General features: G+C 52.6%; 1 protein-coding gene across 2 annotated transcripts; it reads right to left on the bottom strand.

Annotated features, from left to right (window-relative positions):
* Positions 1–7: 7 nt before the first annotated feature.
* On the bottom strand, positions 8–20,502 carry TP53I11 (tumor protein p53 inducible protein 11). 2 transcript variants are annotated; one of them, XM_084520360.1, is made up of 8 exons: positions 20,406–20,493; positions 12,390–12,563; positions 6,708–7,111; positions 5,828–5,886; positions 5,308–5,356; positions 4,780–4,876; positions 3,994–4,095; positions 8–3,412 (listed from the first exon to the last, which is right to left on the bottom strand). In XM_084520360.1, the coding sequence occupies exons 3-8, from the start codon at positions 6,834–6,836 to the stop codon at positions 3,279–3,281; spliced, it is 570 nt and encodes a 189-aa protein (XP_084376486.1). In that variant the 5' UTR covers positions 6,837–7,111; positions 12,390–12,563; positions 20,406–20,493; the 3' UTR covers positions 8–3,278. The 2 variants fall into 2 exon arrangements, with proteins under 2 accessions (XP_084376486.1, XP_084376485.1); XM_084520359.1 differs by lacking the exon at positions 12,390–12,563 and having other exon boundaries at positions 20,406–20,502.
* Between the last annotated feature and the right edge of the window lie 2,100 nt (positions 20,503–22,602).

Below are 22,602 nucleotides of genomic sequence, written 5' to 3'. Positions count from 1 at the left end.
GCTATTGTGACAGTGAAGTGAAACGGCTTTAATTTTCACTATTTGTTTGGTGTTGAGTACAGTCACTTTCTTACTAAAGGAGGAAGAATAAATTCAGGTACAGCAGCCAAAATGAGGTATAAACTGAAGTGTCCCCTTCTCCCCTTCCCCCCAAGTAAAAACCCTTGACCAGAAAGAATTGGCCGGCTTAGGACAGACAGACGGACAGCCTCTCTTTTGTCACCAGGTCCAGTTTGCCAGATGTTGGTTAGGCGTAAATACGGCGATGCAGAGAGTTATGTGAACGTGAGCCTTCTTCACCCTCAGATGCGAGAGCTCCAGGAATGCCAGGTTTGGGTCCCTCGCTGGCAGGAGCAAGGTCAGCCTCAGCCCTGCCTGTGCCTGCTCAGAGCACGGCCCTCTGGAGAGCACGACCTTCGTGGCACAAATGCAAACAGGTAATCCCGTGCAAGCTGCCTCCCATGGGAGATGACAGCAGTCCCAAGCCTCTTGCACACATGAGCAGCTGAGGAAACTGAGGCCTGTGGAGATGGAGCTCTCTCAGGAGAAGGGCCTGAAGCGCTGTCTCAGGCTTTTGATCCCAATTTATGTGCACAACTGCCACCTGCAGCCACAAGCCCGAAACTGCTGTCCTCAGGGACACGTTTCAGTACAAAAGCTTCAGCATCCTCCTCCCTCCTCTCCCCTGCTCACATCAGAGTGAAGACAAACAGCCACAGTTGGTTGCTGGCAGCGCTGCAGACAGACATCAAATGGCAAAACGAGAAGTGGTTTGCTGCTCTAAGTTTTGCAGACAGCTGCTAAGCAGGGAACTGAAGAGGAATCTCACCTCACTTGATTTAAAGCTCCATTGGAAAGCTTTCGTTGCCCACCCCTACCTGATTTAACCATCAAGAAGTCTTCAAAGAACTGTTCTCATGTAGTGTGCTGACTAATTTTTCACCTGCTGGATGGTATTTTAAGGTACCCTACTCAGGCAGTTCTCTCTACAGCCCCAAAGTCATGGCTTAACTAAGATCCTAGGTCCTGCAGCCACCACGGGTGGGAGAGGACAGCATTAAGGTGGCCCTTCATCTCCTTCTGTCAGATTGCTTTTGGTTTGGTCAGTTTTACTTGTCTTTCCTAGAAACAGTCTCCCCCCACCCCCAACCCTCCGATCAGTCTGTGTATACATTCATGTGACCCCCAAAACACAAAAAGAATCACGCTTCACTTACCTATACCAACACTTAGAGCTGCGGGGCTGCACTGAAGCCATGCACCCCTGTGCTGCTCATGCAGACGGTGTGCAGGGTGAGAGCAGCAGCCACAGCCTGCCACGTGCCAGTTCCCACATGCAGCACCCTTTGGTCTCCTTTGTGATATTCTGTGGGCTGCACAGCATCAGTTCCTGCCTCACAGGGAAGAGGTTTCCCTCCCAGAGCCCAACTCCTCCACCTAAACAGGAAGGCTCCTCTTAAAACATAAATTTCAGTTGCTTGCTGTTGTAGTTTGGACATGTTGAAAGCAGCTTGGCAGGGATACGTGGGGAAGCTCCAGCATTTAGTCTGCTGTTGGATGTTGCCTCTGTGGTGGATTTATTTCATTGAGAAAATACTTCCAGTTGCAGGCTGAACCAGCCTCCTGGTCCCGCTACTTCTGACCTGACACACATTTTGCATGGCCAGTGGGTGCACTGCACACAGTGTCCCAGGTTGATGCAGCTGCTTCTAAGCGCCAAAAACACTAACACACCATACAGTAACTACCCGCTAGCTTCTTCTAACTACACTAAGGTATTAAACAGCAAACAGCCATGGATCCCAGTCTCACCAGTGGTTTGAGGTCTGTTGGTCACACAAGCACTTCTGTTTGCGGAGGCAGCTTTCTACCAGGATTTTGGGACAGCTCTTCTCCAGGGCATGCTTCGATCCCACCAACAGTAGTGCTTGAATAAGAAGTCCATACCTGTACACAGCCCTTCTGCCTTTAGGCCCAGAGAGAAAAGTGCAGCCTCCAGCTGTGGACAGGGATAATCCGCAAGGACAGCGCTAGGAAAATGGGCAGCCAGTGCTGCTAAGCCCCATAGGTGTTGGAGAAACTGGCCAGTGACTGGTACAGCACATACATCCTGCCTTGATTGAGCTAGAAGACAACAAAGCCTTCATGACCCCTCACGCCTTGCTGTTCTTCATCCCAGTTAAGTAGTGTCCTAAGCATTGTAATGCTATGAACTTTGGTCCTTTACTCCCAAAACCAGAGACGCCACCAGCTGTAGCAGAACTGGAACACTGTCTCCTGCAGCAGGACTCTCACTGGAGGCTGCAGCCTAATCCAAGCAGCTGCACTGATGCTCACTCTGCTCTCACTACTGCAAACCACAGCAGCCTCCAGCCCCTATTCCACTAGGGTCAGGCCCTCTGCCTCACACCTACCCCTGCTGTGACCAGCAGTAGAGCTGCAGTTGTAGGAAATGTTCTGGGGTAAAGGGAACAGGAGCCCAGCGTAGAAACGTCACGGAATGTCCCAAGCAAAGGGACATCTTTGTGCTCAGCAGGCTTTTCTCAACAGCTTCCTTGACCTCTCGCATACTATAGTTCAAGCTGCACACCACCGTTCCCAGTGCTGTCCCTGCAAAGGGAACAAACCAGGAGTTTTCGCTGTCTCTCCTGCCAAGAGAGCAGCACCCACTGAAGAAAATAAAGCCAGGGTGGTACCTCTGGCAGCAAGGAAAACACAGCTGTTTGTGAATTCAGACACAGCACTGAGCTGCTGTCAGCTCCCGGCCAGGTGAACAGCAAGTGCGTGCTACAGGGGACAGGCTGTACACACAAGGACACCCTCCAACAGGCAGGTGCAACACTTACCAGGGGGAGTAGCCAAGTCCTTCACTGGTTGCCTTAACTCCCTCTCTCCTCAAGGATTGTTTCTTTCTTGTTTTGTGCTTTTTATTCTCAATGGTTTCAGAGCCTGTGATCCCATCAGCCAGTTCCCCCGGGAGACCAGCTCTTTTCCCTGAGGCTGCCAGGCCTGTGCACCTCCCTGAGCCTTCCTCGCGCTCTTTGCTTGCCTCCCGCAGAGGGGCTGGTGGGAGGGGACCCGCACGACGCTGCTCTCCCCAAATTTTCACCTGGCAATGCCACCAGCATCAGGTTACACACTGAGTCATGCCAGTAAGTGGAAAAGGAAACCATTTTAGAACAAAAAGGGACTAACAAAAAAAAAAAGTTATAATTATAAATGCAAAATTACCGACACAACCCCTCCTCCCCCCCTTCCCATGACAAAAAGCCCAGGAATTAGACTTTCTTGGGACGGCGTCCAACTTGGTAATAATAATAAATGCTGATGAGGACGAAGAGGATTCGGCTGACCAGGAGGAGCACAGCACCCGTGGCTATCCGGCTACTCTCAACCAAGGAAACCGTGGTAACTGGAGGAGAAGGAGGGAGATAAGGCAGAGGTTGGTGACAAGAAACAAACAGATCTGAGCAGCACAGAGCTGTTTTCTGCTGCCCTCTAACGTAGCTTTTTGGAGGGACCAGCTGAGCCTTGTGAATACAAAAGCTGTCACTGCAGGCCCACCAGTCTCACACTCAGCAAACCTGCAACACACAGCTCTTACACAGCTTGATTTGACAGCTTCAAAATTAGGCACAGGGCCCGTGGGTCACAAAACTCCCATTTATAGAAACGCTTCCCTAAAGGCAATTCTGCCTTCAGGTAGCCAGCCTGAAACATGAACTCAAGCAGATGTGAATTTCCCATTTGCTCAGGTCTTAATTGTGGAATCTGTGTGTTGCTTTGTGGCTTAACCACTCCAGTGCTGATAAGTATTTGTCAAATGCAAGAGCACAAATGAAAACATAGTCCACTCACACTACCTGTTTTCTGAGCAGCTCCCTTTTTGGTTAATAACAGAAGTTACCCTAGAACAGTGAGTGAACAGCTCCCTCCTCCCCACCCTGATCGTGGGCACACAGCACACACCTCCTGCCCAGCCCAGCTACTCACCCAGGAACTGCACAGCGAAGTAGCACGCCTCCGTCAGCAGGGTCCAGCGGATGATGACTTTCTCAGCTGTGTACAGGGCATTCCACATGATGAGCGAGATGCCTGCGGAGAGACAGCAGCACAGCTGCTCTGAGGGAAGGCGAGGACCACCGGGAAGGGGCAGCCCACCCGCCTGCCCCCCAGGTGAAACATTTTGGCCTCCACGGGGGAGGCAGAGGGAAGAAGTGCAGGCAGCTGCTGCACTCTCCCCTTGCCTGGTGCGGCTGCTGCATTTCCAGCCGTCCCCACGAGATGCTGCTGCAGCCTGCGAGAAGCAGCCAGCCACCAGCCTGCCAGTGCAAGGGCATTCCACCCTGGCTGCCTGCCCTCAAGCCCAGCCACCCCTCCAAAAACACTCCCTGCGCATTCCCTCGCAGCCTGAGAGCAGCAGTGGCTGCAGCACAGGGTGCAGAGCTAACCAACCCTCTGTGTTTTCATTCCTCCACTCATTTTCTTTTCCAGAGTGTTTCTCCAGGCTCCCCTCAAGCCCCTCACCCTCCCCTCTGGCCCCGTCTCTTGTGCCATACACGAGGTCCCCCCCAAGCACTGCAATCACAGGATGAGGGAGCCTGAGACCTTGCTAGGAAAAAGCAACAGAAGCTGATCTTTACAAGAGACCCATAAAAAAAAAATATTCCAACAGCAGCTGTTTCCAAACACAGAATTTGTCTGCTCCTGCCCTTTTGGCCTCTCGCCCCATTGCTCTACAGGGCAGCATCACACCCCAGATACTGGCACAGCACTCACTGAGGAGGGCTCCTCCATAGAGCCGGATGGGAATCTTGCTGCTCGCCGATTCCTCGTTGAAGATGGTGTCGTAGAGCTGGTCAGGGAAAGCGAGGGCCTGGCGGAGGAATGGGAGAGACTCAGCAGCACTTTCCCAGAGCCATCAAAACGCGCTGTCTCAGGCAGGGGAAAGTGGTGCTCTGACATTGAGACATGAGGTGACCAGAACCATCGGCCAGGAAATTGGGAATTAAGGAGGCGCGAGAAGTATCAGCGTGTCAGCTGCTGGCTTCAAGGCCGGTTTCTGTGACCGAGGCTGCCGTGCCGTGTGTGGTTTATGAACCTGCTAATGAAAACAGACTCTGGCAATGGGAACAAACAGCCAAGGACACTGCTGGCGAGACCATTACAGAGACGCAGAGAGGGCAAAGGGCTCTCACGAGAAAGCAGCGGCAGTTGTTGAAGGCAAAGCAGGGGGAATAAGCGGCAAAGGAGCCACGCTGTGGCATCCAGGAGCTGGTGGTGCCCAGGACTGCAGCCCTCACTTACCATGATGGCCACCCCGGAAAACATAACTGCGGAAACCAGCTGCCAGACCCTGCACAGGAGGGAAAACAGAGGGCCCAGAGTGAGCCTGTTGCCCCTGCTTCACAATGCATTCCCAATGCTGTCCATGTGGTTATTAGCCTCTGCCCTCCCTCCTCACCCAACTGAGGCAGCCGTGGCTCTTCTGCATGAAGACGTGGTTCCCCAGACACTGCTAGCTCAAGGCTCACTAGCAACACAGAGCTGAACCCCCCTCACCCAAGCAGAGGAGAGAATTGGACCTGCAAAGAGGACAGGGAGGTCCTCTGGCCTCTGTGGTTCCCAGCACCTGCCAAGGGACTGGAGCTCATGGCCCTCAGGCTGGTTTATGAGGGAAAAAAGCAGAGCCAGGATGGATGGTCCTGCAGCCCTGAGAAGCTCTGCAGGGAGCAGTGAGGCTTGTATCAGGGACAGAGCTGGTGTCAGCAACACTATGGCCAACAGCCCTCTGATGGCCCTGCTCTAAGGTGGCCTCATGTCTTACCTGAGCCCCAAGGGTTCCCGGACAGCAAACTTGATTTCATTTCCCAGGACTTGGCTAATCTGAAATTCAAACAAAAGGCACAAGGTGACTAAGCAGACCCTTCCCCAGCCTTTAGGAAGCATAACTCAGACCAGACAACATGTATCTTAACCCCATGTAGCAGTTTATCTCCAAGACAACTGAAAAGAGGATGAAGACGAGAAATTTCAGCACGGGGTGGAATAAGCAAGCTCCATGTGAGCTCTCCTGCAAGCAAGCATCCTGCCAGCGACCTCTCCAGAGGGCACTCGGGACAGGGCTCCCAAGGGACGTGTCCTTGTTCTCCAGCACTGGTATTTTGCTGAAACAGACCACATGCCTTTGTTTGTGATTTGGGTCGCTTCAGAGAGGTGCCACCCTGCCTCTTTAATTGCCGCCCCAGTTTCCAGGGCACAGTGCTGGAATACAGTGAGCTTTGAGCTGGTACCATGAGCTCCGAGCTAGCTAATGGGCATATTGACAATAACATTTCACCAGTGGATTAAAGCAACTTAAAGGCAGAGCTCGCTGTGTTACTGTGAAAAGTGGTCTCAGGCAGCTTTTGTGCCTCCACCACGCTGCACAGCCCGTCTCTGCCAAAGGGCAGCATTAATCTTATCACAGCAGCCCTTGCATGAACCCGGCAGAGCTGGGAGCTCTGGTGTTGGCAAAGAGGCTGCAGAAGGTAAAGGCTGGAAAAAAATTAACTGGGTTTTATTCAGTGGCCTGCCACGTGCCAGCAGGTGACACTTCACAGGTTTAGTGGCCATCCCCCTGCAGCAGTGGCCCCCTGGCTGCGGGACAGCAGCACGGAGGACCCCGAGGCGGGATGGGGAACACCTCCCTGCCCAGCACAACTCACCTTGGAGCGATGGACCTCGCCATCATCGTCCTCGCCGCCGACCCCCAGGATCTTGCGCGTCTTCAGCCTGCTCACCAGGTCGGTCTGGCTGTGCTTCTTCATCAGCGGCGGCGGCTGCTTGGCCGCCATGGCGACACACGGGCCTCTGCCCCGCCGGCAGGACAGCTGAGGGGAGAGGCTGTGGGAAGCGCTTCACATGAAACCTCGCCGGGTACAGAGCATCAAAAGTTTGTAAAAAGCACGGAGATCTTGCTGCTACGCCGGTAGACTGCTCCTCATCGCCCCGGCGCGGGTTGAACGATCCCCTCTAGGGCAGGGTGCTGGGGGCCGGCTGCAGGCAACCCATCGCGGGCTGTGGGGAAGCTGTCCCGGTCCCAGAGCAACGCACCGGCTGTCACCGTGACCTGCCAGACAGGGAACGAAACCAAATCATCAGTGTGGGAACAGAGGCACCGAAATGCTCCCCACGCCCTTCACCCTGGCTTTTGCCATCAGCCCTGAGAAAGGGGCAGGGGAATGGTGCGAGCGCCAGCTTTCCACCCATCGGCATGTCTCATGTGCATGCTTTCATGCTGAGAGCAGCCCCGAGCTTCACCAGAAGGTGCCCTAAGTGGGTTTGACCTACAAACCACACTCCAGCCCGTCCCAGCATGAGGCAGTGTCCACATCCCATTAGGAGCATGGTAACTCTTTGCTGCTTCCTAGACTAGGGCAATTAAGCATCATTAAACACTTCCCAGACAAGAGGAATTGAAGACAAAAAGCAGAGCATCATTTAATGACTTTCTCCTTGCCATACATCACACCCTTCGGTTGCCATTTCAGGCAAAATGCCATGCAGACCTCAGACATTTGTTTGTCTTTCCCCCCAGACGCTGCAGCCCCTGCGCTGAGCCAGAACACACCAGCCCTACAGCTACAAGAAACCAGAGGCTAGATCCTCCTTGACAACATGTTGCTTCCTCAGAAACAGAAGATGACAGCAAACAGAGTAAAAACACTGGGAATACTAGGAAAAGAACAAGCTAGAGGTATCTGACAGAAGCTAAGGTGGAAAAGACAACTTTCCTGGACACATAGAGGTGTCAGGAGTCCCTGAAAAATCCCTCTATATCATTATCCAGTCATAAAACCCTGGAAACTCTCAGTTCACAAAGTCCTTCCTCCCAATTTGTCTTCCTTTCATCTCGGCTCAACTGAACACAGAAACATTTTTTTTCCATTTGCTACTTCACCCTCCAAGAGACCCATAAAAATGTCCCCCCCAGGCATCAGACACAGCTCCTCTGGTCCAAACAAGGCCAGGGCTCAAGCACAGGCAATCCCTCACCCCAGCTGCACTTTCCCATGGCTGTCCCAGGGGAACAGAATTTATGCTCGTGTCTAAAGGGTTCACAAGGCTCCAGGGAGTAATGAAGTGAGAGGTGTCAGTTATTTTGGCATCACGCACGCAAGCGTTCTCCCGCTGCCTCGCAAAGGGTTTGCATCTCCCAGGAAAACTTCTCCGTTTTTGTCCACGCGAGCAGCCAGTCAGTTCGGCAGGCTCCCAGAGCACGCCAACATAAATCTTGCTGTGATGCAAATCTGAGAGGTCTCGCTGTGACAATGCAATGACTGAATCCCATACTCAAACATTTACTAAGACCCTTTCGGATAGGGAAAAAAGGAAAAAGACATCTTCAGATCTAGAGCATCCTGAGGGCACGAAGTAAAGGAAGGTGGTAGGGCTCAAAGGGAGGACTCACAGGCTGAGAGATAAATGGCTCTGTAATTACAAAGGCAGTTTTGCAGTTCCGAGCACAGGCAAACAGATCAAAATTTGGCTTCATCAGTTGTGTTTGCCAGTTGCCTTCAGGGCATGAGTTAGTAGCAATTTATCCACATCATTATTAACATTGCTCTCCTGTTCAGAATTTCCACTGATTTGTGGTAAACTGGCAGCCAAGAACTGGGACAGGATAAGCCAGCTAGAAACACCAATAAAATAATCACTGAAGGCCATTCTGCTACGTAAAAACCATGCTCCCACTGTGCTAAGCACAGCTATGGCACGGCCCTGCAGCCAATCCCACGTCCCATTATCCCCATCTTCCAGGGGAAGAGCCAGTCTAATGAGTACTGAATATTAATGAATAATGAGCTAACAAATGCATTAGCACTAATTCGATGACATTCGGATAGAAGATGCTGAGCATTTGAAAGCATTATACTTACATTAATGTACCCTGACACACTGAGAATTTGGAGGATGTTTCCTATTAGCCTGTGCATTTACAGAATGGGAACCTCTACCTCCTCCTGTCGTGATTTTCTCCTCAATCCTCTTTCTGAGCATCCCAGTGGCTGCGTACATCAATCACTGCATAGAGGAAATTCCTCTGCCCCCCCGCCCCCCCCCAGTGACTGACACTGCCCATGTGAAGCTGAAAGATGTTTTTTTATTATTTAAATTTCAATATCCCTTTTCTTCACAGGCTTCTTTCGGAATCTGTCCCCTCGCATACTGTACTCAGTGGTGACAGCTACTGCTTAGTGGTGCAAAGAAACCTCACCGGTGCCACGCTAAAGATAGCTCCATCTCTCCCCACCTCCACAGCTCTTCCCCCAGCATCTCTGCTTCCCTCCCAGCGAGAGGAGAGGAGAACAAGAGGATGTTTGATGATCCTTCAGCAGCCAGAGCTGCGTGCCCATCGAGGGAGGTCTGGCGAGGAGCAAGGTGCAGCAACCAAATGACCAGCCCCTGTTCCTATGGCTTCAGCACGCTGCTGCTGAGCAGCTGAGAGAGCTGTCCTGCTGCTCATGAGGGCACCACAAAGCTCGCTGCAAGGGTCTGAGAACACTCCCAGTCTGCCAGCAGAGTAAGTGAAAATAAAAATGAACTGGAGTTGAACCAGGATGAGTGAAAGTACAGCGTTAGTACATTTATCCTGGCCATAAATTTGGTCTGCTCTGCTATGCTGAGGCCAGGGAGTAGACTTGCTCTCCTGACAGGCTCCAGTTTCAGAGCTCCCAAACCAACACGCCAGAGGCAAGGCAAGGCCTTGAGCCCACCTTCATTTGTAGATGTTGACCAAGAAGTTATTATACTCCTGCAGTGGACGTATGCTCTTTCTGACCTGCCATGCCCAAGCACCTTTCACAGAGCACAGGTCAAGAGACATTGGTAAATACGGAGATGCAGCACTGCCCCTGTACAACACCACGTCACCACTGAGCTCTGCAAGCCCTGGGTGCTCTTCACCCAACCTGAAGAGGCAAACACTGCTACAGGCATTTCACAGGTATGAGCACTGAGCCACGAGGGTAAAACCATGCCTTCTTGCGTCAGGGGAAGAGAGAGATGGCAGCAGAAGTGCCAAATGGTTTCCCAGTCAGCAGCTCCCACAGAAGGGCCGGCAGGCTGAGCAGGACAGATCCTGCCCCGCTCCCTCTCATCACACCAGACAGCCACTGTGCCAGCTTGTCGGGGGAAGATTGAGGCAACCGTGCCATATGGAGCAGCTTTTCATCCCTGATGCCACAGGAGCAGCCACAGTGGCCAAGGCACCCAGCGAGAGAGCACAGATGTTTACATCCTAATTACTGCAATTTTGGAACAGATGTCTCCAAACAAGGGACTGTGCGAGCAAGAGATCCATCTTTAGGGACAGCAGCCAGCTCCTTTCCCGTGCTGAGCTGTGCCTTCTGCCCCACCGCCCAGCAGAAAGCAAGACCCAGGGCGGGAGGCCCCAGGAGAGGTCTCCAGGCACCTACACAGCTAGGGACAGAGACAAAGTCTGGGCTCAAGCACAGGGGCAGGGCAAAGAAGAGAGGCAGTGGGTGCACAGGTCAGAGCAGTCATGCAAGAGCAAGGCCAGTCAGAAAGGGAAAGAGCTGTCTGATGGAAAAAATGTGCAAAGTCCTCTCTTCCCTCTTCTTTTCCAAGAGGCTCATTACCAAAGTACCTTGGTGCCTCCCGATCTCGCCTCACCGCAGCCCTGCACCCTCGGGACAGATGGCATCCCCGCTTTGGAAACACCAGGAGACTGAAGACAGGATCCAAAGAGGTACTCGTTACCTTGGCTCCTGCAAACCTTTGACCTGCCTCATCAAGCAGGATCTAAGACACCTTCCCCACACACATACGAAGGCGCAGCACGCTTGCTTTTAAGTGCAGAAAATCTCTTGGTTAGCAAACTATTACATTTGAAGACTCTGAAATCCTAAGGGACAAGATAAATCCCACATCTAACCCAAAATGCACACCCAAGAGCCACAAGGCTCTTTTATGGATCCTATCCAAGCAACCTCATAAAAGTTTCCCTGGGATATCCATACTGGAGCAGACCCCTGAGCCAGGGGTACCGAGGTACAGCCATCCCATGCTGTATTTCTGCAGCTGCACATTCTGAGTCCGTGATGAGCGAGCCAGCCCTTTGCCTAGACTTCTCTCCAGAGCTGGGATTCGGATGATTAAGACCTCTCTGCCACCAGCCAGCTGAGGCAGAGCATCCCTCTGCCCACCTCCCAGTGGATATCCTCCTTGCCAGCTGCAGCTCAAGTCTTTGCTACCAACATCTTCAAACAATAACAGCATCATTTGCATTTTTTGCAGGGAGGAATGCACAGCAACCCTTGCCCAGCATGAGGGGTATGAGCTCACCAGCCCAGCAAAAAGAAACTCCCCAAACCAATTCTGCAGGTCAGGAAGCCTTCTGGAGCTACGGGGAATGAAACCTGATCTAGCCGAAATAATCGGATGCTCAGGCAGCAGAAACAATTAGCACTCAGCTGCCGTGGCAGTACGATGTGACTGCTGCTCCTGCCCAGTCTGGCACAGTCCGTACACCCACGCAACAGGGATACTGCAGATTCCTCACCTGCCAGGTACATGGGACTCCTTTCCCATGTGAAAAGCTGCCCTTTAACTCCAGAAGTCCCTCTGCAACGCCAGCAGGAAACATCTCTTGCCAGAGGTTCATCCCCTGGCTCTGCCACAGCCCTGCTGCTTCTTTAAGCAGCTCCAGCAGGCACAGGCCCAAAGGCACATTCGTTCAGCGGTGCCTCCAGACCATCTCCTGCAGAGAAGCCAGAGGAAACCTCAAAGCTCAGACCACCTGCGTTGCAGGCTGCAAACCACACAGAGACACCTCAGACACACGCACACGCACAGGACTAACCCCAACTAATCCTTCGCTGAAGGGGGATTTTGCACAGAGCCAACTGGGGGCTGCCTGCACCTGGGTAATGCCCATCTTTGTAAGGAGTGGGGAAGGAGAAAGGTGGGATCTAAGATATGCACTCCCTTGGCAAATGGACAGGACAGTGGCTGAGAGAAGAACAAAAGGCTGACGACACTCTGGTAAGGCTGGGCAGCACGGAGACAGAAACATCCTATCCCAAGGAGCACCACAAACCGAGGCCAAACCGCAGCCTGGGGGCTGCATCTCAGCTCCAGGATCTCACTGCCCACAGGTTTCCAATTTCCTCTCGCAGAGGGAACAGGAAAGTTTCTTCCCATGTCACGGGAAGTGTTACACAGCAATCAAAAGCTGCAAAGTGCTCGGTTTCCCCAGCAGAAGACAGAAACGCTCTGTTGCTCTATTAGTGTCTCAGACAGGAGCTATAATTAAACCCAGCAGCCCCGGTCCTGCTACCACCTGCAGCAGCACGCCAACGGCGAGAGCGAGCAGCTGGGCTCACCTCGGACAAGAAATGCTGTCCTGCAGCCAGCAGCAGCTTGCCGGGCTGTCTGACACATCCAGCACGCTCGGCCAGGCGCTCCTGGCGGATTTACTCCTCTCTGGGTAACTCAGACAACTTCGGCATCATCAGCTGAACATCCCGAGCACTTGAGTTCAGCAGGACACAAGGGAGCTGGGAGGATGTGAAGGAAATAAGATGCGTCAGGAACAGGCACCATTTTCCTTTAAGAGCAGTAAAAGACAAAAATTCTTCTTTTGATTTCCCAGCTGCCTTAGACAGGTGTTTGTGGGAGACAGCCCCAGCAGCTCAGTGGGCCATCTGTCCTGCAGATGATTTCTACAGGGAAACGTTAGAAGCAGAAATAAAACCTATATATACACACAAAATGGAAAAAAAAAAAAAAAAAAAAAAAGCACCAGCAAAAAAATAATCATCCCCCCACAAAACAACTCCAGCCTCAAACCCTCCACAATTGTCTTTCGTGCACTCCCCAAAAAGCCAATGCCCTTTCCTCCCAACCACCCTACAGCTCTGCCCCCTTCCAGAACTCAAAAGGAAATAATAATAAAAAAAAAATTGCAATCAGGAAGATCTGGTCCCCTCCACCACATGTGAGGGCAACATCTCTCTGTGTACCACCACCAAGGACTGTAATTTCAAAGCTGTTCTTGATGGAGTCTCTCTCAAAAGATGACAAACTGCATCTACACCAACATTAGTTCTGCATCTGCAGTCCAGTAGCTTACCCCACACAATGTAATAACCGCAATTTAGAGGCTACGAAAATGGCCACAAACATGAAATGGAAGATGAAATCAATCCGGCTGCATCACGCCTGCATCCTAAAAGCAGACTTTTGACCCGTGCTGCACATGGATTTGCAGCCCTGGCCTGGAAACAGCTTTTTCAGAGCATCCCCACACCAGCAGGTTTTTATCCTGTTCTTTAAAAAAGGGCTCCTCTTCTGCCATGATACGCCCAGATGTGCAGTCAAGGCATACACAAGCAGGGAAAAACGGGCAGATAAATACATTTGCATTAAGCAGGGAGATTGCCTTTTGGTCTGATCAGGTCATTTCCTGAGCACCACACATGCAAACCCTCTCAGGACTCAAGTTTCCCATTGAGCAAGCACAAAAATTTGCTCCTTTTGTCCTGTGAGTCAGGCCTGATAGGGGTTGGCCACGGTGACCATCAGTCAACAGCTGAATTCTCATCAACCCTATGTTATAGGGCATCTCATACTACATGTTCGCATCCCATATCCAGTTAAATCGCATTGCTGCACAAGAGGCAGATGCCAGCTCTCATCCCTCGGCCCCAGTCACCCTGCACACTGCTCTCACCTGCAGCTTGGGACCACATTTTCACTTCCTCCCTCAGCAGTTTGCCAACGTTAAGCCCTGTTCATCTGCACACAATTGCAACTTCAGGTTTATCGCTCCCTCGTGGCTCCTCAGACTCCAAATTAGCACAGGCAAGACTCAGGGAGTTGCTTAGCAAATAAGCAACGGGGACGGCCTCCCAGTACAACACATACTTCAGCTACTTGGTAGCCTACCCCCGAGTGGCAAAAATCTCCCTCTGACACCTTGCTGGTTTCTATAGCAACAGGTTAATGCTAAAAATGTTCAATGCAGAACTCCCCGTGTTGGGCAAACAGGGGATGGGACCGATTTAGACGAGGGAAACTTCTGAATAATCGGCTACGTGGGAAAAGAGCAACCGCAGGCTTCGCTAACCCGCAAGCCGGCACTTGCTGGCCCTCCATGCAACCCCGACTCAATCATTTGACCCCTCTCTCCTCCATTTTCCCATTTTTCCTGGAAAAACAAAGCCATCGCCCAAGTTCTTCAAGGAAACTGCCCTTGCACATGTGCCAGAGGCTCTCAGCAGACCCTCCTGGCAGAGAAAACCCCTTTGCAGAAGACCAAAGCAGCCACAACTCAGGGCAATGCCACAGGAGGAGGACAAGGAGGGCGGCCCCAACAAACCCAGAGTCTTCCCACACAAATGCTGTTTCACCCCCTCAGCAAGCAGCTCATACAAGCCTGACTTTGCTTTTCTTTGCTGCTAAGTCAGGGGAAATCACCCTGTGCATGCACGCGTGTGTGTGTATGTGCACACGGTTGTTTATGCATGAGCTGTCAGCCCCCAAATTGTGCACAGATCAACAAGACTCTGAATTCCCCGACTGTGAAGTGCGTGACATTTAATCTCAACCTTCCTTTCAGATTTCATAACGTGCATTATCAGCAGTGGGTATTCAGCACACAAGTACCCTTTCGAAAGCTTTCATCGGAAGAAGGAAACAATATAAAGAACCTTCAGACTGAAAAAGAGACGATGCCTCGGATGTGAGAGCAGTTCTCCAGCTTCCACAAAAGGCCAGCATGTGTGTGCTGCGAGGATCACGACGAGGTGGTTTGTCCCTGACACAGAATAAATACATTTCACAAGTGAAGAGAGCGGGGCTGGGAAGCATGAAATGTATCGGGAACCTATGGTTCTCTTCACCTCCCTATTTTTGGCTATCTGGGAAACAGGCAGGGGGAGCCATCCCCCAGAGGTGCCTATTTTAGGATGGGCTGCATCAGCTTCTGGGAAGGCTTATGCCACAGGCTATGAGTTAGACAAGGGTTTTCATTGCTTTTATACGTATGGGCAAGGCAAATTCCTCATGCTAGCATTCAACTTTTCAGTACACACTCCCAGCAAACATCACATCACTTCTGCACATCTCATACCAGAGTCACACTTTGGGATTATGAAAACCTGACAACAACCTCCCAGCTGCCGGGCATGGAGAAGCTACATCCTCAGTAACCCGCTCTTATTAGTCACAGCCACGGAGGATGCACATCAGCAACCACACAAGACACAGCACTGCCACATCTCCTCTGTTACTGAGGCAGGTTCAAAGACCTTCCCTTACTTCTACAATTTTAACTCTCAGACACGTGGATCCAAAAAGCCCCAGTAATGCCAGCATCACCCATCAGCTTGTGTACGCGTGGATGTGTGTACGCACACTTACTGCTTTCCTGGTGTATCTATCAGCAAGCCTGTAACGCAGCCTCCAGCTCACGGCACAGAAGTGTCATGTTTTAGTCAACACTTTCCCATTACCTTACCCGAAATGCCACTCACTCACACGCAGCAGTGGCTCTGGGGACGGCAGGCCAGTCTCTCCTCCCCCCATGCTCTTTGCAAGTGCTGATGAAAGGCACTCGCTTTGCCCGGAAATGTGGAGCAGGTAATAAATGGGCTGGAGACGAGCTTACCTGCTTTACTAATTCCCCATGCACCGACCCTAAATGCAAGCTACTTGTCCAGAGAGCTGAAGGGCACACATCGACATGGCTCATGGAAGGGGCTTGTTGAACTCATGGTGTGCAGCACCTGGGCTGATGCCCGCAGATAAGGCTCACACACCACAATGAGCAAGTGACTGCACTGGGCACAAGGGGAGGAGGATGAAAGGGTGCAATACAGGTGTCTGCTCTTCACAAGCGTGCACTCTCAGTCACCACAAAAACGACCTAGGAAGGAGCACACAGATGGTCCCACTTCTTCAGCCCCATCAGGTGTAGCCTTTGGCTGCTGGCAGACTCCTGCTTGCTTGTGAAGCAAAGTTTGGGTGCTCTTGATTGCTGCTAAGCAGCTTCTACAGCAGCTCCTTTCCCAAACACAAAGAAAATGTAGCTGTTTTCACGTGTCAGATGCCTGCTTGTGAAAACCCAATGCCGCCTAGCTCTGTTGGACTCAGTGCTGCTGTTTTGGAGTTCCCTCTCCTCTTCGCAGGAGGCAGCTCGTGTTTCTGTCTCTCAGGAACATAACCTTGAATTAAGTGCCAGGCAGCTGAAATTAAGCGTTCGGTAACAGGATTCAGAGGGACTTAAAAACCGTGAGCCTTTAAAATACCTACTTTCCTAAGTGAATAGCCTGTTTCCTGAGGCTCCTTTACTGCCAGCGGTACCGAGTGCAGTTTCTCCAAGCACACCCCGGCCTTGCAGCTCCATGCAGCAGGGCAGAGTGGCCAGGAGGGCTGGGCTGGGCTCAAGGCATCTTCTTGGCCACGATGAACACGGGCTAGGTAGCACTGGCTGAGCTCGGGAAAGCTGTTGGCTCTTTGTCACAGCAATCTGCATCGCCAGCAGGCCCAGATGTGAGCCCAGGAGACTGCAGCATCTACCAAGGGCTGGAGGATCTGGGGGCTCAACAGTGGGATTCCTGAAATAACCTCTGTCATCTGTAAAAGCTGCTCGAGTCTTTCCATGACCACAAAACACCGAAGGCCAGGGGTTTGTACTTCACTTGTGAGATGGCACCGGCACAAAAGAGCACTCCTGCTGCCATCATGGGTTACTGAATGAATTCGTACTCCGACAAAAACACTTGGCTGAGTCACCCACAGAGTTTCCTGAAGATTTGTGGGTTTTCTCTGTAGGTCTCTTGTTCGGCTGCTGACACGGCCTCAGACTGTTTACTTTCTCAACCCGGGCAGGATACAGCTAAAAATGACACGGCTGCAAGCCTTTGTGTACTGCTCTGCCTGCACCTGCTTTCCTCCAGGCCCTGCACTTTAAGTGCTGCCTGATTTTAATAAGAAAGGCAGGGATTTCTCTCCTGCAGGCAGCAGCAGCCAGCTGCAGTGGGGACTCTCTCTAATCTCCCTCTGAACACAGGATCCCTTCAGACCTGGCACTCCGGCACACACACACATCTCCGGCGACATCGACTCGTGCTGCTAATGCCACTCCCCAGGGGACCAGGCCACTGAATCACTGCTTGATTTATTCCTAACTGCTTCTCTCCCTGTGCTCAGTGCCGTCGACGATCTTAAATCAAATCCCTAACACCAACTTCGAGGAAGCCCAGCAGCCAGGAGCCAGCTACCAGTCCTCCTGCCCAGCCTTCTAAGCCTGTTGGGCCAAATCCAAGAAAGGAGCACGGGGCTCGCCACCACCAGTGGCAACCTCTCAGCTTCAGTGCTAAACCCTGCTAGCAATCATTTAGATTGCTTCCTCCTTTTGGCGACAGATCTCTGCTCCTTCATCCCCTGCAACCACAGTGGCTGTCAGGGTAAATCTGGATCAGAGCTTCCTCACAGGCTCTGCTTGTGTTGGGTCCCTGGTTTCGCCCTGCAGAAGGAGCTGGGTAAAGCACTGCGCACAAACCAAGGTCTGGTAGAGATTATTCGTGTATAGCCCAGGCAAAGATTTCCCCATCAAAATCAATGCTCAAACATGCTAAAGAAACTCCTGCTTTGCATACGTAGGACTAGAGAGACACCTGTGGATGTATCTACCAGGAGCACACAAGCACTTTGCAGGACGAGAGCAAGAAAGGTTTGCACCTCATGAAACCAGGAGGGAAAGTTTGCTGCAGGGTTAACCCCTGGGAGCTGGGGCTGTGGGGCAGCACTGACTCCAGTGGGGTCATCCAGCAAGGCCCCACACAGCTCTTAAGCCTCCTGCTCCCCATCTGTCAGGCAGGGAAGCCGCACCACGCAGCGCCACAGATGGGCAGTGAAAGGCACCGAGATGCATTAACCCTTGCAGATGGCAGAGCTTCACAGACAGAAGAAACTGAAGAAGGCCAGCAACTCATCTGTCATTTCCCTTCGTGTTTTAACTCCAAAGCTGTCTTCAGCTGTAGCTGGATCTGTCTTTGTGAACATCTTTCAGCATCTTGAGCAATAACCCTTCAAACACAGAGCAAACTCACGCGAGCCTGTGATCTCCAGGACAGAATCAAAACCACATTTTCCAAGAGAAGGCAGAAAGTGACATCAATGGGGAGCACCTGGTCACCTCTTACATCTTGCTTTTGCTGATCTGGAGAAAGACCCGATGTATTTGGGGGTCAACATTGGGTCTTTTTCTCCCATTACTTTTTTTTTTTCTTCACTCTTACGTCAAAAACACAAAACCCAGAAGATCTTTCTATAAATAACGTCCCAATAGTGCTGAGGTCACCAAACTGTTCACCCTGGCACGAGGCCAAAATCACAACATAAACAACCCCAACCTCTTTCTGCTGCACGTGTGCCTTTTTTTATTATTATGACTATTTTTTCCCCGTGACAGGGGATGGCTCGAAACCAAAAAACATAGCAGCAGGAAGACGCAGACCCCCACCCCTGGTCCCACTTGTGCCAGGACAGCCCGGTGCTGCGAGCGCCCATCCTGCCCACCGCAGAGCGAGATGCTCTGTGCTGTGACAGCATTTTGAGCAGTTCTCATTAAAAGTTTGGGTGCTGAATGGATGAGGCATCGTCAAGCACACACATGGGACGGAGCAGACCACTATCCAGGCAGCTCCAAGGAAAATGGGTGGAATGGTCCCTACCAGGAGCATCCCCTGCTGTTAACTCCAACCTTCAGAGAGTTGCAGGACAAGCAACTACCAGCTGAGGATGTACTCTGGGCATTTTGCACACTGTAGCACTCAACGCTCATTGGGAATAGAAAAACATCTCCCTTTGGATCAAGCCCCAGCCTCCAGCAGCTCCAAACAGACAGAAGACCCCAGGCAGAGCTCCCACAAATCTGTGGCTCCCCCAGTCCCACCCAACACATCTCTGGAGATGCTCTTCTGCCCACTCCTCTCTGCAATAAATCCTCGCTGCAGGTCCACGAGCAGGAGGGATAAGTTTGAGATTTTGAGTTTGGGACCACATGGCAGGCACCATCTCTTCAGCCTCCTGGCTGCGACAAGCCACCCAGGCTCCCTTTGCCTCGCTCTGCACAAGGTGCAGAACAAGGAAGGAGACATCCAAAAGCAACCCAATCCCACTTCTCCCAGCTGCGATCAGCACCCAGCGCCCCTGCTGAGGGCACCAGGGCCCCTTGGTGGCTTCCCCCACAAACCACCGTGCGCTCACAAGGTGTATTTATGCATCCCAGCTAGGAATGGCTATGGCCAGCTAAGGCACCTCCACGCCCAGCCCGAGGATCTTGTTTGGTTTTGGTTTTCACCACAACCTAAGACAATTTCCTCCCAGAGGAAAAGCTCCCCTGTCTAAAGGGTAACTACTATTTATTTAAGCGAACACTTTCCTCATCCGCGGGCCCTGGACGTCATTACTCAGCAGACTCTGCTTTAGCGCAGATAGAGTTACCGGGCAAGTTATTTATTTTAAGTCCAGAATAGCCAGTGCTCCTGCATGCTCTGTAATTTCTCATGGCTCAGCTGTACCGCCGGTAGCCCTAATGTCAACAAGGCTTCGGTCGCTGCTGGCGTTTTTACCTCGCAGCCCGTGCAGACAGAGGGGATGGATCAGACGGTACCCATTCAACCACCAGCAGCTCGGGCTTGGCTGGCCCTTGGGCAGCTGCCTGAGGACTCCAGCTGCAAGGACTGGGCACTGGATTAAGGTGCTGCTTCCTTCTCAGCCCAGTTTGCTGAGTTGGGGTAGAAGACACCTGGAGAGCCCGATATCAGCTGGGGGACAGCCATGCCCACAGGTGGCACGGGTAGAGCCAGACGGGGACGCAGAGCCCACAAAGAGCTGGCTCTCCTCACCTTCCCCTCCTGCCATGGGGAGCTCTCCCCCATCTTGCCTCCCTTCACCCCCAGCTCCATCCAGCCCTCACCCCGTCCCTCTCCCTCCACCCCCAGGATCCTACAAGAACCCAGCAAGACCAACATCCCAACCCACAGGGCTGGGGTCGCAGCCTCCCCACCCGGGCACCATCTGGGGACCGCGGTCCTCTCACTCCTTCACCAGCAAGCAAGAAAGGACGGGCACTGCTGGGGGGAGCAGCAAGGCAGGACCCCAGCCTTCAAGGAGCAGCGTGCGTGTCCCCTCACTGGTCCCACAGCCACCATCCCCCCTGCATCCCACCTACCCACCACCAGCGCATCTCCCTCCTCCTCCTCCTCCTCCTGCAGCAGCCCGTCTCGGGACCCTCCGCACCCCACGCCCCCCACCCGGGGCTGAGCGGGGAGCCCCCCACGCCCCTTCCCTCTTTCCCCCCGTCCCCCTCTCGGCGTCCCCGCACTCACCGGCCGGCCGGGGGGCCCCTCGGTGGCTGCCCCATGGGCGAAGCGTAGCGGCCGGCGCCGCGCAGCCCCGCGCACTGAGCCCGGCCCCCGCCGCGCCGCCGCTTTACCGAGACCGCCCCTCCTGTCGGGGCGGCCCCGGCCCCGCCCGCAGTCCCTAGTGCTGCCTCCATCACCCCCCTGCTGCCGCCCCGTCGGGGGAACAAAGGCAGAGGGGTTGCAACCCGCCGGGGGAGACCCCGAGGGCGCAATTTGGGAACCCCCCCGTGCGCCCGGTGGGGAGCCTGGTGTGGGTGCGCGACCCGGCGCACCTCGAGCTGGTGCCACGCGAAGGAGAAGGGCTGAGGAAACAAACAGGCAGGGTGGGGGGAGAGGCTTGGAGCTGGCTTGGACCCCATGGGCGAAGCGTTATGGGGAAGTGCATCCCAAAATGTGCAGCATGATGAGGTCATCCCAGGCACAAGGGGGTCCTTGTAAGAACAGAAGGCTTGGCCAGAGGGAACCGGGGTGAAAACTCGTTTCACAGAGGCCAAGGAATGAATCTGGAGGAAACAGCGTTTCTTTGGAGGGAGTGTCGTTTCAGCGGCTGGGTTTGCTGCATAACATGGGGAAGACAAAAAAAATTAAGAAAAGAGGCAAAGAAAAGCAAAAAAAAAAAAAAGAAAAAAAAAAAAAAAGCTAAAGTTTTTATATTTTCAAAAGAATATATATTAAAATTCCAAAACAAATCCAGCCCCGACTTGGAGCTAGCAGAACATTTCACTGTGCTAGCGTTCAAAATTTTCAGTGCGATTATGCCAAGACGTATAGAGGAGCTGAAATACTGCATGTGCTCCATCTGTGCTCTGTGCTAGTGAAATATCGTAATGTAATACAAAAGCACGCCGAACAAAGTGAGAAGGCAGAGCTGAAACAACCATGTTTCACTTTATTGAAGTGAAATAACTACGATATTGTCAAACAAGGCAAGTCAAAATATGTCATGTTGACTTATTTAAATAGAAATTTGCATTCAAGGAAATCGCTCAATTTTTTTTTATTTTTTTTTTCAAAGACCTAATGAGCAAACAGTTTTGAGGCAATAGCTCCGGCTATTGCACTGGGGCAAGCAGTAAATAGCAAGTGTCATTTTGCAAAAGCGATTCAAGCATTTGTGCCATCATATGTCACAGGGAGCACCAGTGTTATTTCTGAAAGCGGCATAAATGTGCTCTGGGAAGCGTTACCCTCAGACAAGATTTGAATTTGTAAATTGGAGCCCGAGGCCTTCTGCAGTGATTGCTTTGTCCAGAACCACCCAGCCCTCCTGCCTACCTTTTCCTCATTCAGAGAGCGGGGAGCAGCCTTTGTCCATGCTGCTAAACACGGCACAGCAGCAGCCCAAAAATGCTCTGCGAGGTCTGCCCCCATCCTGCCTCTCTTTGGGGCCGTGAGCTCAGGGCGTGCAGCCACGGCATTAGCACCGGGCCATGCAAACCAGCTTTAATAATTAACCCCAGGCTTTCGTTTGCATTTGGCTCCAGGTCCCCAGGTGACAGGCTGGTGCATGCAGGATCCGTGCCAGAAACCTCTCCCACAGACCCACACACGACTGGAGCGTGGTGCCGCAGGCCAGCGGGTACAAGCAGCGGCCTGTGGAGTCCCAGGATGGCGAAACAGCCGCCTGCCTCCTGCACCTCCACACAGGCCAGCCTGTGAACCTCTGTGCCTCTGGCGTGCCAAGGCAGAGAGACCAGCAGGATCTGTTCTTTGCAGCGCTGAGCACACTAAAACACGTCCTGGGAGGAAGCCATGCAGGACCCTTATTTCTGGGGGGGCACGGAGGGCAACGCATCTTCCTCAGCCCCCAGGGAGCGAGGCGGCCAGCTCACACGCAGCAGGCAGCTGTGTACAACAGGGAAGGAGAGGGAAATAATCAATAGTCCGTAGGTGATCCTGGTTTTGCTGTTATCACCTCTCACAGCTGGAGCCAGACATCTCCTTGGGTCCCCACGGCACAACCCCGGTCCCCACAGGCCCTGCTAGACAGCGCACAGTTTGTGCTGAGAGCATTTCTTGTGCTTGGACCTCCTTCTGCCACCGAGGTGGGGCTTGGAAGGTGAAGATGATGACAGGGATGATGTCTTAACCCATAACAAGACCCAGGCTGCTTTCACAGCAACATCAAATTGAGGATGGGGAGGGGAGCACAAAGATCTGG

The sequence above is a fragment of the Aythya ferina genome, assembly GCF_964211825.1.
Source record: "Aythya ferina genome assembly, chromosome: 5".
NCBI lineage: Eukaryota > Metazoa > Chordata > Aves > Anseriformes > Anatidae > Aythya > Aythya ferina.
Note: the sequence above shows the minus strand (reverse complement) of the source record. Positions and strands in the feature narration are given on the sequence as shown.

Coding starts and splice junctions, on each gene's coding strand:
- TP53I11 (XM_084520359.1), bottom strand. CDS start 6,836: ATGGCGGCCAAGCAGCCGCCGCCGCTGATGAAGAAGCACAGCCAGACC. Junction 4,096..4,779: donor CTATGGAGGAGCCCTCCTCA/GTGAGTGCTGTG, acceptor GTCTCTCCGCAG/GCATCTCGCTCATCATGTGG. Junction 3,413..3,993: donor CTTCGCTGTGCAGTTCCTGG/GTGAGTAGCTGG, acceptor CTTCTCCTCCAG/TTACCACGGTTTCCTTGGTT.